The sequence below is a fragment of the Candoia aspera genome, chromosome 9 (genome assembly GCF_035149785.1).
Source record: "Candoia aspera isolate rCanAsp1 chromosome 9, rCanAsp1.hap2, whole genome shotgun sequence".
In the NCBI taxonomy this organism is placed as follows: Eukaryota; Metazoa; Chordata; class Lepidosauria; order Squamata; family Boidae; genus Candoia; species Candoia aspera.
The window spans coordinates 23435490-23449441 of NC_086161.1; the positions used below are offsets into that span (position 1 = coordinate 23435490).

The window sequence follows — 13952 nt, forward strand, 5'->3', positions numbered from 1 at the left end:
CAACTCTATTCATTCTTCTTTTTTCCCTTCTTGATTGCTATTTTTATAGCAACGGAAAACAAACAAACAAAGATTAGGAAAGTAAAGCAGTGGGAGATTTAGGGACAGAAATACAGCTGTCTCGATCCCATTTCCCCTGCATAGGATTCTGATTTAAAGCAGAGCGATTGCATAATATAAACTGCACCTGGAAATCTCTGACAATCAGCATGTAACCATAGTTATTCAGTAAGAAGAAAAGACCCTCGGCGTATATAAGGGTAATGTTAATCCAGCACTGCTCATCCCACTCTGGTTGACTCTGTCAATCTGGGTTGGTTACTTTTCTAAGCTGGCCAGCAGGAAACTTCACCCAGAATTGACCCATACGGTCACCTATGTTAAGAGGAATCCTAGGAGGAGATCATGTTTGGCAATATTTCCAGCAGTTTTGAGTTCTCCAATAAAATCAACCACTTCTTGACCTTTCAGGTATTCAGAAATTGCACAGGATGCCTGCCAATGTATCCTCAGAGGATGGTGGAACTGCTCCCACCCTAGACTGGCTCTCCAGCTTCCTCGTTCGCCTGTGGTTTGCTGGAAAGCTGCAGGTTTCTCTTTCTGCAAAGCAGAAGGCCCTGGAGTCTTTCTCATCTCCATCCATTAATCTGTATGTAATCGTAACAGCTCTCATTCTTGCAGCAACACACTGAATCCAGACCCATGAAAAATACCCTCCCTCAGGGAGAAGATTCCAGCAGTATTGACCCAGTTCATAGGAATGGCCTCGTATTGGGCTGCAGTGGATCCTGTGGTCACAGGCAGGATCTTCTCCAGACATTCCCACCACAAAAGTATGGGAGAAGCCATTCTCATTATGAACAGGAAGCAACATGCAGGAAAAGGCTGCCCATGGTCCTGCCAGACGACATCATCACAGGAATACCCAGGGAGTACTGGCATTGTCCAGTGATGCCATTCTCTCCCATCTTTATCCAGCAATCTTCCTTCCTTCCTTCCTTCCTTCCTTCCTTCCTTCCTTCCTTCCGATGAATGGCAGAGATTCCTTTGGAACTGAAAACAAGTGATTTGAGTTTTCCAGTCAACTTGAGGCATCAGGGTTTTTTCTTTTCTTTCTTTTAAAAAAAAGTAATAATAAAAGCAGTTTCGTCTTCTCATTGCCCAGAGAGCTAAGGCCACCTCAGTTAATAGAACTGATACAGTACTGTTGAAAATGGCTTGAGAAATGCTTCTGGGAGAGAGTGCCTCGGCCGTTAGACAGAAGGGCGGGGAGGGGGGCGGGAAGGGGGTGGAGCCCGGTTGGAGGGAGGAGCATGAGGAGGGGGGGGAAGCAGCGTGGAAGGTGGGGAAGGGGTGGGGGGTGTGGGGGAACTTGGCGGTGGTGGGGTGTAGATGGGGGCAGGGGGCGGAGGGTGGTAAACAGGGGTGGGGGATGGGGGTGAAGGGTGGTACGTGTTGTTGAGCGGGTACTTGGGTGGCGCCTGGGAAGTCTTCACTCTGGTGAAGGTGATGCAGCGTCCCTGAAAGACAAGCAAAAACAAGACCTTTCAGCAGGGCAGATGGACACACGGCACACGAATGTCAGGTTCTGGGGAAAGAAGGACCATTCTCCCCCACCCCTGTGCATAAGGGAGGGCAAGAGGACAAGGGCCCTGTGTTGTTGGATTTGTGTTGTTTGTAAGATGGTTTAGTCTGGGATGTCTGTGTGGTTTTATGTTTTATCTGTTTTTATGGATTTTTTGGTTTTGTATACCACCCAGAGTCCATTGGTGTTTGGTGGCTATAATGAATTCCAATAGACAGACAGATAGATGGAGATGATGGAGATGGAGATGGAGACAGATAAATAGTTCCTGATTTGAATCAGACATTTTTCATTCCAGGCAGTGAAAGAAAATGTTTAAACTATAATCTCAAGACATCCCCAGTTTGGTATTTTAGGTTTCCTGGGGACTTGGCCATGGATTTCTCTGAAGAACATACTTGCATTGGCACAGGATGCCTCGAGGTGAAAGTGTAAAGGTTGCCTATTCTAAAACACCATCAGACTCGTGAGCAGGAATTCAAAGATATCTGATTTATTAAAGAACAGTGTGCAGGATCACAGAGAAAGCTGAGAATGATGAAAGCGCGCCAAATGCAAACTAAAAACCCTCGGTGCAAATGAAATCCCTCCCCCCGTAGAATCTTCCCAAGCTCACAATCCCAGGTGCTCCTAACGGCTTCTGATGGTCTGCGGGAAAAGTCCTTGAGCAGAGAAGATAACCCAAACACATTCCATTGTAAAGAGTTCAGATACAGAACTTGGCACAAGGTCTCACAGCAGCTCCCTCCCAAACAGAAACGCGCGTCGGCGCCACGGCATGGGAAACGTTACGATGTACAAACTACACTGAATCAGTGAACATGGCAGAAAGTGGGCTGTGTGTCTGTGTGCGTTGTTGAAATGGTCCTTGTGCTACTGGCCTCTCAGAGAAGGATAAAACTACCCATCGAATACGGCAACCACCAGCCCTTCATGACTTTATGGAATCGTTGTTGATCAGCATCAGTTCTGGAGTCTTTGCTGATACCGCTTGGATGCATTGGAGATACCATCTCATATCACATCACATCTTATCGCCATGTCACATCTCATGTATCATGTCAGGTCATTATATCTCATTCTATTTCCGATATCTGTAGAGCACCCCAAGTGGTGAGCCTCTGGGTGATAAACCACAAAGCAAAAATAAAATAAAGGATATAAATATATCCTTTTATAAATAAATATAATATAGTAATGAAGCTGATTATGAGCACACAAGACAGGCACCCATAATCAGTTTAGCCCAAAGGCACAGTGGAATAAAATTGTTTTTACTGCCTTATGAAATGCATGTTTCCCTATATATTATTGTTTGTAATATTGCCTAATCTACAGTTTTTGCAAACAAGTTCCTTACTATATTGCATTTTTGTATGCTACTGTGATGAATATATGCATTTTTACAGATACTCCCCAATGCAGTTTTTTTTTTTTTTTTTAAAGGTGAACTGCATTGTGAAATCCTAAAACATAAGTTTCCATGCCTGGGTTGTTAGGAAACGGTGCAGGGCCACACCTAGCCGTGAGGCCAAGAGAAAAGCTGATGGCAAGTCTGAGGTGTGGAGGGACTCAGCTGTAAGGAAAGTGTTGTGGATCAGACCAAACAGTATACAGATGGGCCTCGCTTCCTGACCACTTGTTCAGTGACTGTTCAAACTTACGACGATGCTGAATGAGTGGTGCTTATGGCCAGTCCTTGAAGTTGTGGCCACTGCAGCATCCCCACGATCACGTGATCGTGATCCAGGTGCTCGGCAACCAGCCTGAATTTCCGACGGCTCAGTGTCCCACGGTCATGCGATCGCCATTTGCAACCTTCCCTGCCAGCTTCCCACAAGCAAAGTCAGTGGGGAGGCTGGCAGGATGTCAGAAGTCATGGCCACATGAGCTCCTTGCTTAATGTCAACAGTGATTTGCTTTATGACAGTAACCAGGGACTGCTGGAACTGCCGCTGCTGACTGGCATGCTCATGTAGTGCCGTGCTTTATGACCACACCTCTTAGTGACAGAAATTCTGGTCCCAATTACCATTGTTATGGGAGGACTACCTGCAATGTGGGATGGGATGGACACTGAGGGGGAGACAGGAGGAAGACCGAAGACAGACAGGGCAATGGTCTGGTAAGAGGCAGCTCAGTGCACAGGTGGGGGAAAGCATGGGAAGCATTTCAGAAGGGATCCTCCCTACTTTTCCAGAGATAAAAGGAGAGGTGGAGGAGATGTACTTTCAGTCCTGCAAGATTCTGTTTAATCTTTAAACAATAAAGATAGAGCTAGTACTCCTGGGTGTACTCTTGTCTGGACTACCCTGAAAGGCTACCTATTTTTGACCACCACACCATGCAGACACCCCTGTTGCAACATCTCCATGTGGGCCAGTTCAGTGTGGCACTGGTCAAATCTCCTCCACTTTGGCTCCATTTATCCTGTCTGTTGAAACCCTTGCTGACATCCTTCTGCTTCGGGCCAGTCCATCACCAGGGAAGGACGCACTGTCTGTACTGCAGTCCCAGAAGTAGCTGCCCCCCCAAAGGATTGTGGGCTTGCACTGCAAAGGTCCAGCCCAGCTTGGGGAATGGCTGGGCTGGAAGGACATCGCCTGTGATCAACTCAGGGCAGGACAAGCAAAGGTCAGCAGCCCCCTCCGATGCGTTTAGCCCACAGACAGGCTGGATGAGGCCTCCATGCCTGTCCTGGGCTGCATCCATCCTTCACAGCGCAACCGGCAGAGCTATGGCTGACCCACCACTGTCTTAAGCTGAAAAGATGGAAGGACCCCTTCCCTCTGGGCATCCCTGCCTTCTGTACTCAGGGGGTTGTGATGCCAAGGGGTGCCCTTGAGTTGCTACTTGCTTTGCAGGAACATTTGGTCTCCTAGGTCTCTTAAGCCCTTTGTGTTCTGAGCCAGGAAATAATATTTGGGTCTCCATGTTTGTCTTTGCCTTAAGCAAAACAAAACTTGATAGCAAGCTGGATCTACGTGCCCAGACCCACCTCTTCCCTCCAGCCCCTGAAGGGCAGCTCAAGTGGAATTGGTCCAAAGTTCCAATCAAACTGGGTTTCTTTGTTTAGGTCCAGATTTTTAATCATAAAAAAAAAAATAGTAGTTGGCAGAAACCCCAGCCAGAAACAGAAATGCTTGAGTTTGTCCTGCCTGCAAACCTGCTCAGGAGGGGCAACGAGAACACTTTGGTCAATCCGACGGGAGCTCCTGGAGTCCTCTGCAAAATCAAATAAATTGTTTCTAGAACAGAGAGCTCTCCAAATGTCGGGTCACCAGAGCAGATGTGATTCTTCTCACACCAAGCCAATAGCCGAAGCAGCAGAATTTGGACCCAGAATTTAGGAACAAAGACCGTCTGGGTTTCTTGGGGATGGAGGTGATGGGAAAGCAGGCAGGAGACCCCGAGAGCCCCAACACAGCCGCTGTATTGTACACCCATCAACAATTTGCACCCAGAGCAGAACGTGACTCTGCCAAATATGGACAGAGCAAAACCCTTTCAGGATGATGCAGGTCAGGTGCAGCTGCTGGGTTCAGGTCCACCTTCCAGCAAATGAGATGGGACTTCACCCTGATTTGAGTTCTGCTTTGGTTACGGCACCATTTCTTAGGTTAAGAAAATTCTCTGCTTCCCAGGAGAGGATCAAGAACAAAGGAAAGCCGGGAAAATGGATTTGGTTATACTGTGTGAGAGCTCATGAAGATTATTTGGAGGCTGTTCGGAGTTGGCTGACAGGGAAAAGGGCTAGTTTACAATGCACAAGCTGGCTGATAAAGGAAACGCTGGATCTGGGCGCTGCTGTGGACTACCTCATCCTGGGATTAGCTAACATGGCCTACAAAAGAGAGGCCAGAAGGGAGTCAAGCTGATCCCATGTAAGGCTCAGCTTTCATGTCTAAACAAAGGGTGGAAGTTACATCAGAAAACTAATAAGAAGCAGCAGCAGGGGTGTCCCCAGGTTTGGTCAAAAAAGTCAAGATGACACACCTAAAACAGGCAGAACTTCAGTCGCACCATTGTGGTCACCATCTTGACTTTCTTTAACCATATCCTGGGGACACCCTTGCCTTCCCTCCTGGTGTATACCACCATCTTTACCGTAGAAAGCTTAACAAACAAAGGGCTAAAGAGTATGCACAGTTGCACCTACGCATGACCAACAGCAGAAAAAGCAAGTGAGGATGAGAAAGGCAGCAGGATTGGGAACCATTCCAAGGATTTCCTCTTGGAAATCTCCACTAATCCCATGTCTGTGGCTTTCCCCCCATATAACTGCCCAAAGGAAACTACAAGCCACTGCGTGTTTGGACCTGTTCCAACACACAGAGCATAAGGTGTGATTTTGGTACATCTGGGGAAAGAGAATCCCAGCCAGAACTGCAGTTAAGGTCAGAGGGCGTTTCTGCCATCCTCGGAGATTCAGACAGCCGCAACCCTGTTAGCCTTCTGGAAAGTCTTCCCCACCTGTGTTGCCCCTCAGGTAGTAAAGCCAGGATGTTAGCTGAGCCTGGTATGTAGGATTACAATGTGTGACAGCAGGGTTTTGCTGGGGACCTTGGTTGTATTGCATTACAATGTAATGTATTTTTTTAAAATTTTGTTTTGTGTCTTTGCTGTCCAGGGCCACTAGGTGGAGATGGGCGGCCTTATCAACTCTTCAGACAAACAAACAATAAAAATATAAATAAATACATAGCTAAAATCATCCCTGGCTAGGTACCCACCACACAGCTCTGGCTGGGTTCACTTCTCCTCCTGGGACATTCTCGTTTTGTGACTTGAGCTTAGAATTGCTCAGAAAGATCCTTCAACACCTTGACTAAGCAACGATAATCTTCTGGGACCTGACAGAGAAGCCACAGTTCTTGCCTGTCCAACACATGTTTAGACACAAAGGTTGGTCCCAGAACCCTTTTTGCATAAGAGCAGTGCTTCTCAATCTCAGCATCTTTAAGATGTGTGGACTCCAGAATTCTAGGAGTCTTTCGCCAACCCCAATTGCTGAAACAAAACAGCTCAAGCAACTGCTCATAGCCTCTTCCTGTTCGGCCAGAGAGATTCCAAAGCTGCCTTCCCCAGGAAGCTCGGCAATACAAAATAAGGAATCTGGGTCATTTTTTTTTAACCCTCAGTGGTCTCTGTCCCTTCTCCCCTCTTCCAGTCGCATTATTTTTTATTTCCTACACTGCTCCCGAATTCCACTGGAACAGCTAATGTCTGGATTGATTTTCCTGTGGCGGCATTATGTGCTGCAGATCTCAAGCGAAGAGGGAAAGAGGTGGAACTGCACATCTTTGCACACACAGAAATGCCAATAGTTTTGTGACCGATCTTACTGAGGAGAGTGAAGAGGGAGGTTTTGGGGAGGAGAATCTAGTGCCCCTTTCTTCAGATGGGTGGCCTTCAACTGGCACGCCTCTTCGGCCTGTTGTCAGCCCTTCTGGGTAAACCAGACAGGAAACTCGACTAGATGAACTAGTTCTACTTTACTGTAAGGGTACATTAACAGGATCTTGCAGGTCTGGAAGGACAAATCTCCCGCCTCCCCTATTTATCGCTTGAGTGGGCCAGGCGGGTCTTTCCTAAGTTTCTTCTTTCGACTGACACCCTCTCTTGGACTCCCGTTCCTTTCTCTGGTCGTTCCCCAGGCAGCACCTCCTCCCTCTGCTCCCCAAGGCCGCCCTCGCGTTTCAGCACACCGATAGAGCTACGGGATGTTCCATCAACCACAGATGTCCCTCGTGGCCACCATCTCTAGAGGTTCTAAGGTTTAGCAAGCCATGTGACTAAGAAGAGCAGATTAATACAGCCACACCACCCTCAAGCACTGATTTACTCATATTCCCATATGCTACCTTTTGAAGATCTTTTTAAACCAAAGCCATTTTTTATCAACCTAAGCGCAGACCTACAGAGATACCCACCAAACTATTTTTCCTTTGGGTGAACAGTATTATCCGCGGTACAGGAAAGGAGCAAGAAACAGGAAGTCAAAGAAATTAAAGCATGAGATAAGAAGAGGAAAGGAAATCTAATTAAATCTACACTATAATGTTCTATCTTCACTTCTCCATAATGTTCTGTCCTTGCATACCATCCTTGCTTCGTACACTGCCTTTTCTTCTTCAAACTTCTCACCTCGTTTTAAAGATCTCATCAGCTTCATCCATCTATGACATTCTCAGTCTTCCCCTTCCTCTTGATTCATTCACTCTCCCTTCTTATATTTGTTTTACAGTTCAGGCCTTGTTCATTCTCTCCATATGATCTAACCATCTCAGCTTGTAATGGTCACTCACTTTTGTATTCAATCCACATCTATTCAACACCCGTTCATTCTTGACCTTATCTTCTCTTGTTTTACTCCAGCCATCTTCTTAAGAATCCCATTCCCACTCCAGTCAATTTATTTTTATGTTCCTCCTGATATCCCCAGCTCTCACTTCCATATAACAAAGTGGCCCAGCCGTTTTCACTTCTTTTGACAAACATTCACTCTGCCCAACAGACCATATATTATCCCCTGTCTTTCTACCAGCATTTGGACACCTTTAAATTTCTCCATCCATTTTCCTTTCTTTAGAAAATAGTTTATATATTCATCTGCTTGCTCTTATTTTTTGCCTCTGTGTATAACCCTCTCAAACAAAACTACTTTGCTCTGTACATTAGATACATGAATTTTCAGATCCATTCTCTTGGTTACATTACATAATCTATCTGAATATTCTCTGCAAATGATTCAGGTTCTCACCTAACAACACAGTATAATCTCCATACAAAAGTGCAGTGGCATTTAATTGATTAATGTAAACAATAATAATATTAACGATTCTTAATAACTAATAATTATTGATTAACAATTAATTAATTAATAGGCCCACCCAATACCTGTCTCATATCACTATCCATAAATGCATTAAACAACTAAAGGGACATCACTAATCCTTGTCTTCTCCCTGATCAACTACTGAACCATTTCTTGAGCGTTCAGTTTATTCTTACACCTGCTTTTCTTCCATCACATACCACTCTTACCCCAGTTAGCAACCAACGTTCACCTCCATGTTTATGTCATACAATCTGAGTATCAGGCACCGCTGGATTCTTCACACATGTTGAACATGTCCATAAGCAAGCCACATCCGTATTTTAATATTGCCCCAGTAATACCTGCAGCATTGCCATTTTTCAACCTTCTCACAGACTTTATGCCTTCCATCATTTTTTTCCTACACTGACATTTGTGCCGTATATTTAAATTCTACTCTTTCAGATACGATTATCTCTAAAATCCTCTCCCCAACCCTCCCTCATTTCAATCTCATCCCAAATCATTGCATCACTTTTATTCTCAATTCCATTTATTCTGCTGAAGACTCCTTGTTCTGCCCTCTTCCACAACAACGTTTTCTCATCAAAGTTCCTCTTTCTTTTCTTTGCCTCTTCAAAGGTCAACTTCTTCTAGCTCTCTCTGAGTACAATCACCCATCTTTTTCTGTATCGTGTCTTCTTCTCATCCTAGTCTTTTGCAGCAGTCATTCTCATATGTGTTTGCCTCATGCACGGCCCGTTTCATGCATCATTCCACCAAGCATCCTGTTTCAAGCCCCTCATTAATGTCACTCCAGACATTTCTGTGGCACGTTATGGTTTTCTGTGACTCTTAGTTTTTTTCACTCTCTCCCAAGTAGTTTCCATACCTCTTTCATGATGTCCATTTTCCATTCATTCTGCAGAGAGAGTACTTTACCTTACTCTCTTCCTTCCTGCAGTCAGACTTCCATCGTGACAATCAAATCAATCATGCTTTTAGATTTGTAGTCATTCTTTTTCCATGTGTACGTAGGAGTGGGCTTACGTTGAAACCAGGTGCTTGAAATAAGCCAACCAACCTTTTTCCTAAGCAGGTACTCACCAAACAGTCACCATTCTAATTCACCCTTGGGTCTCTGAATGGTTCAATCACTTTTCCTGTCCTCTTTCATCTCATTCCCACCCATCCATTCATGCTGTTCCTAGCCTAATTCAATCATATAGCCTGCTCAACTGCAAATTTAAAATTATATGTTACAAGATGAAACCAGACTGCATACTAACAATCTCTGACACTTAAGTTAAATTCTGAGTGATTAAAATCATCCCAAATAAAAGAGAGTTAGGAAACAGTTGCTGAGAACTGGTGGGCCTTAGGGAAAGGTTCTGGTGCAGCCATCAGAAATCTCCCTTGGTTTTGCAGTGAATTGTGCCCAGAAGTTCTTTGTAGATCTGAGGCACACTTTTTGAATTAGTTTTGGGCAACTGCAGCACTGCCATTATTGGTAGTGTTCAGAAAGTATTTGAAATGTAGAAAATAAACTCATGTTTTGTACCATATCTAATGGAGCTTTCCGGTACTGGACTAATTTTGCTACCAGCTTTCAGTGATAATATATAATTCATGTAGAAGAAAGGTGATCATCAATTTCTGTAACACATTTTTGCTTTGTTAGTTTAAGTTTCTGTTGTTTTAAGATTGGGAAAGAAGTAACTGTTTTTTGAGTTGGTGAGAAATCTCAGACACCACAAATAAAAATAGCTTGGGGACAAAAAGAAAATAGAAGTAATGCTCAGGTCTCACTCAAGCCCTTATTAAACATGATAAATACTTATTATATACTTATATAAATACATTGTTGTTGTCCATTGCTGTTACATGTTTTTGAGGATGTGTATGTTTACACAACACACTTTTAATGGAATAGTAAAACAGCTACATAATAGCTTCAATTAAGTGCACAAAAAAGAAGAATGAAATGTCAACACTTTTAATATACACAGATGAATCAAGGCAGCAGAATCTGAGTTCCAGAAAGAGGCTTAGAGCCCGAGAAACGGGTTTTAAAGTATCTCCCTTATTAGACAAGGGTGAGGAAAAAGATATTTTGTAGAGGCTAAAAGAGATGGCCGAATCACCCCAAATTGGGTTGTTGCAGATGCTTCTTTGCTGCATGACTCTAAATGCTTACAATTAATCAATCCTTTCCTAATAATGTGCTTTGGTCCCAGGATCCCTTCAAAGGATAAGTGATGGGGGAGCGTGGAATTGAAATGTTTATCCCCCAACGATGCCCTTGGGGGTGTCCATGGAGGGGGGTGCAACTCTGCAAGCAAAGCCCTGTCCCCCTTTTTAATCTCCATGGTATGCACACCACACATTAAAAAGGGCTAGGAAAGGGCTTCCATCTTGACTTTTTTGACACCCCTCTCCCCTGAGGATGCCCCTGGATGCTTTGAAGTTAGATCTGCATCATTTTTCTATAAGCATGATCTGCCTTACTCACGTGATGCACAGTGCATGGCTCAGCTGCTTTCCCAGTAGCATTTTCCTTCAAAAATCAGTCAAAAATGGTTTTTTATGCTGTGCCTATTGCTAAGTGCAGCCTGTTTCGAAGTTGTGCAATTAAGCTGTGAAATTGACAAAAGGGGTAGGATATGGAGCAGCTGGTTTTAGGAGAGGGGAATGAAATTGACCAGGGAGCGGTCAAGGAGCCTGGGAAGGAAGGGCTGCCCCCCTCTCTGAGACTGGGGGGCAAGAAAAGGCAGATTTCTTATTTTAAAAGCCTATGTGAAATATGGAGAACTGACACAATTATGGTTTGAACAAGGGTTGGAGAAAAAGGTGGGCTAAAAGAGAAGAACAAAGATGCCACGGTGAGTCCAGCGTTCTTTGTCTCCAAATTTTCCTTTGCCCACATTCAGAGTTCTGGGCCAGGGGCTGAACTTTTGAAATCTCTGGCCTCTTTTTTGCCTGAGCATCAACTACATTTGGGGAAAGGATTGCCACTGTGAGAGCCAAACTTTGTGAGTGTGTTTGAAGTGGGGGGGTTCCTGCACAGATACAGGCAGGTAAAGGTAAAGGTTTCCCTTGACATTAAGTCCAGTTGTGTCCGACTCTAGGGGGCGGTGCTCATCTCCGTTTCAAAGCCGAAGAGCCGGCGTTTGTCCGTAGACACTTCCGTGGTCATGTGACCGGCATGACTACACAGAACACCATTACCTGCCCGCCGAAGCGGTTCCTATTAATCTACTCACATTTGCATGTTTTCGAACTGCTAGGTTGGCAGGAGCTGGGACTAGCAACGGGAGCTCACCCCATCACATGATTGAGACTGGAATTTCAGTTGCTAAGAGAAGCAGTCATTAAGCAAATCAGACCCGATTTTGTGACCTTTTTTTCCAATGGTCATTAAGAGAATCACCAAGGTCATTAAGAAAATCATACGGTTCCCCACTGATTTTGCTTGCCAGAAGCCAGCTGGGAAGGTCGAAAATGGCAGTCACATGACCACAGGATGCTGCAACGGTTATAAATGCAAACCAGTTCCCAAGCGCCCAATTCGTGATCATGTGACTGTGGAGATGCTGCGACTGTCATAAATGTGAGCGCCGGTTGTAAGTTGTTTTTTTCAGCACTGCTGTAAGTCTGAACTGTCACTAAACAAATGGTCATTAAGTGAGGGCGACCTGTAGTGACAAGCTGCAAATACACATGCTGTGAACACATAAATAAACGCATGTATGTGTCCTATTTAATTTGTATCTTGAAAAGCCACACAACAAGGAATGAGAACTAATTCTGAATGGCAACGCTGGGGTTTGGGATTGATCTCATGTGCAGTTGGAAATAAATGTATAAAAATAACGGGGGAGGAATTGTTGCCCCAAAGTCCTTAGTGGCGGGGCAGGAGAGATGTCCCTCCCCCCTATTTTTGTGCAAGCTTTGGGGATTTCAGCAGCATAAAGTTTGAAAAGTAAATAAATAAAATGGAAAAGGAAAGGATTTGTGTAGTGTCTTCTACACACTGTCCCCTGCAACTTGTCTCTCTAAGCCAGTGTTTCTCAACCTCAGCAATTTAAAGATATATGGACTTCAACTCCCAGAATTCCCCAGCCAGCCAGGAATTCTGGGAGTTGAAGTCCATACATCTTGAAGTTGCTGAGGTTGAGAAACACTGCTCTAAGCAAACCTCACCCATCATAGTTGCTTTGTGTTTTTTGCTAGTTTTACTTACTCCCACAATGCTGTCTGGCACAAGGCAAGGACATTTTAATTTTTCCTTCTAATCTTTTTTTCTTTTTATGCTGTTTTTATCTCTGTTTTTATTAATGATTATGCATGGAATATAATTGTTTTCAGTTAAGAGGAAGCAAGACAATATGGACATTGATGACTGGCCTCTAGATTTTAAAAAAAATAGCATTGCAATCCTTATGCCAAGGGAGGGTGTGTGGGTGCACATGCCCCCCACTCTGTTTTCCTTTTTGGGGCTTCTGAAACCTCCAAAGAAAGCATATTGATGATGTTACCTAACTGGGTTATGAAACATCTGCAAGCAAACCAGATATTCTCTTCTATTGGGATAGCACACTAATTTGGTGGCAGTTCTGCCCTGATTTTCTGTGCAAAAGTTAAGGAAATAGGCATGTGGATCCTCTACTAGGCAGGATGCTGCTTTGAAAAATTGATACTTACCCAATAATAATTAAAACACGTATCTGTGAGCCATCACAAGACCTACTACACATGATCTGGGGGTAAATCCAACTGGATTCTATTTACTGCTAGCTAGACATGTAAAGGACTATACTTCATATAAAAGTAATGAATGTTAATCAATACATACCAAAGACTAGCAGCCCTTAATAATGTAACTCCTTCTATGCCTTATTTTTCATGCAAGATTGTGCTGTTAGCAATTTTTTTTTTAATGTAAACACTGGAAGGAGGGGAGAGAGAAACGGTTTTCTGACAGCTTTAAGAGCCCCTGAAGGTTTCAGCTGGAACACATTTAATGGCTGGCTAAAAACCCTTAAAAAGCCACTGTTTATCGTGCAATGCAAACACAACTGCAGAATCCCACAAGTGGTCGCTACGTTAATTAAGGCCCCCATTCCCAATCTGGTTAATAATCCTGTTATGGGGGGAAAAGACAGCACTCCTTTCTCCTTTAAGCTGGGGAGGGCACATGGGCATTTGGGCTACGCTCCTGAAAGCAAAAATAACCTCATCAATGCAGGGAAAATTGCAAACCTCCTCCCTCGAAAACGCAAGCTGACCATAGGCCACCACGTGACCCAGCGTCCTTTGGTCTGATTGCAAGCAGCTGTGCTTGGTGGCAGCCTTTGTTCAGGAAGCACATTTCACAACTTTCTTCTGGCCCTGCCTTGAAAATTAGCATCAGAAATGGGATTTGCCCTTTGCCTCTCCAGCAGCATCAAAAATGAACACTGAGAAAAATCCTGAGTGATGCAAGAGTTGGGAACCATGGGATGAAGACTGTTTCCCCCGTCCTCTATGCCACTCTCAACTGGCCAA

At 44.3% G+C, this 13952-nt stretch overlaps 1 protein-coding gene across 1 annotated transcript in view; it reads right to left on the reverse strand.

Moving 5' to 3' along the window:
- Positions 1-1253: 1253 nt before the first annotated feature.
- The window catches only part of ANTXR1 (ANTXR cell adhesion molecule 1), a 152565-nt gene continuing 139866 nt past the window's right edge, over positions 1254-13952 (reverse strand). The window contains exon 18 of the mRNA XM_063311570.1: positions 1254-1520. Coding sequence (XP_063167640.1) covers positions 1254-1520 — 267 coding nt within the window. The remainder of the gene's footprint in view (positions 1521-13952) is intronic.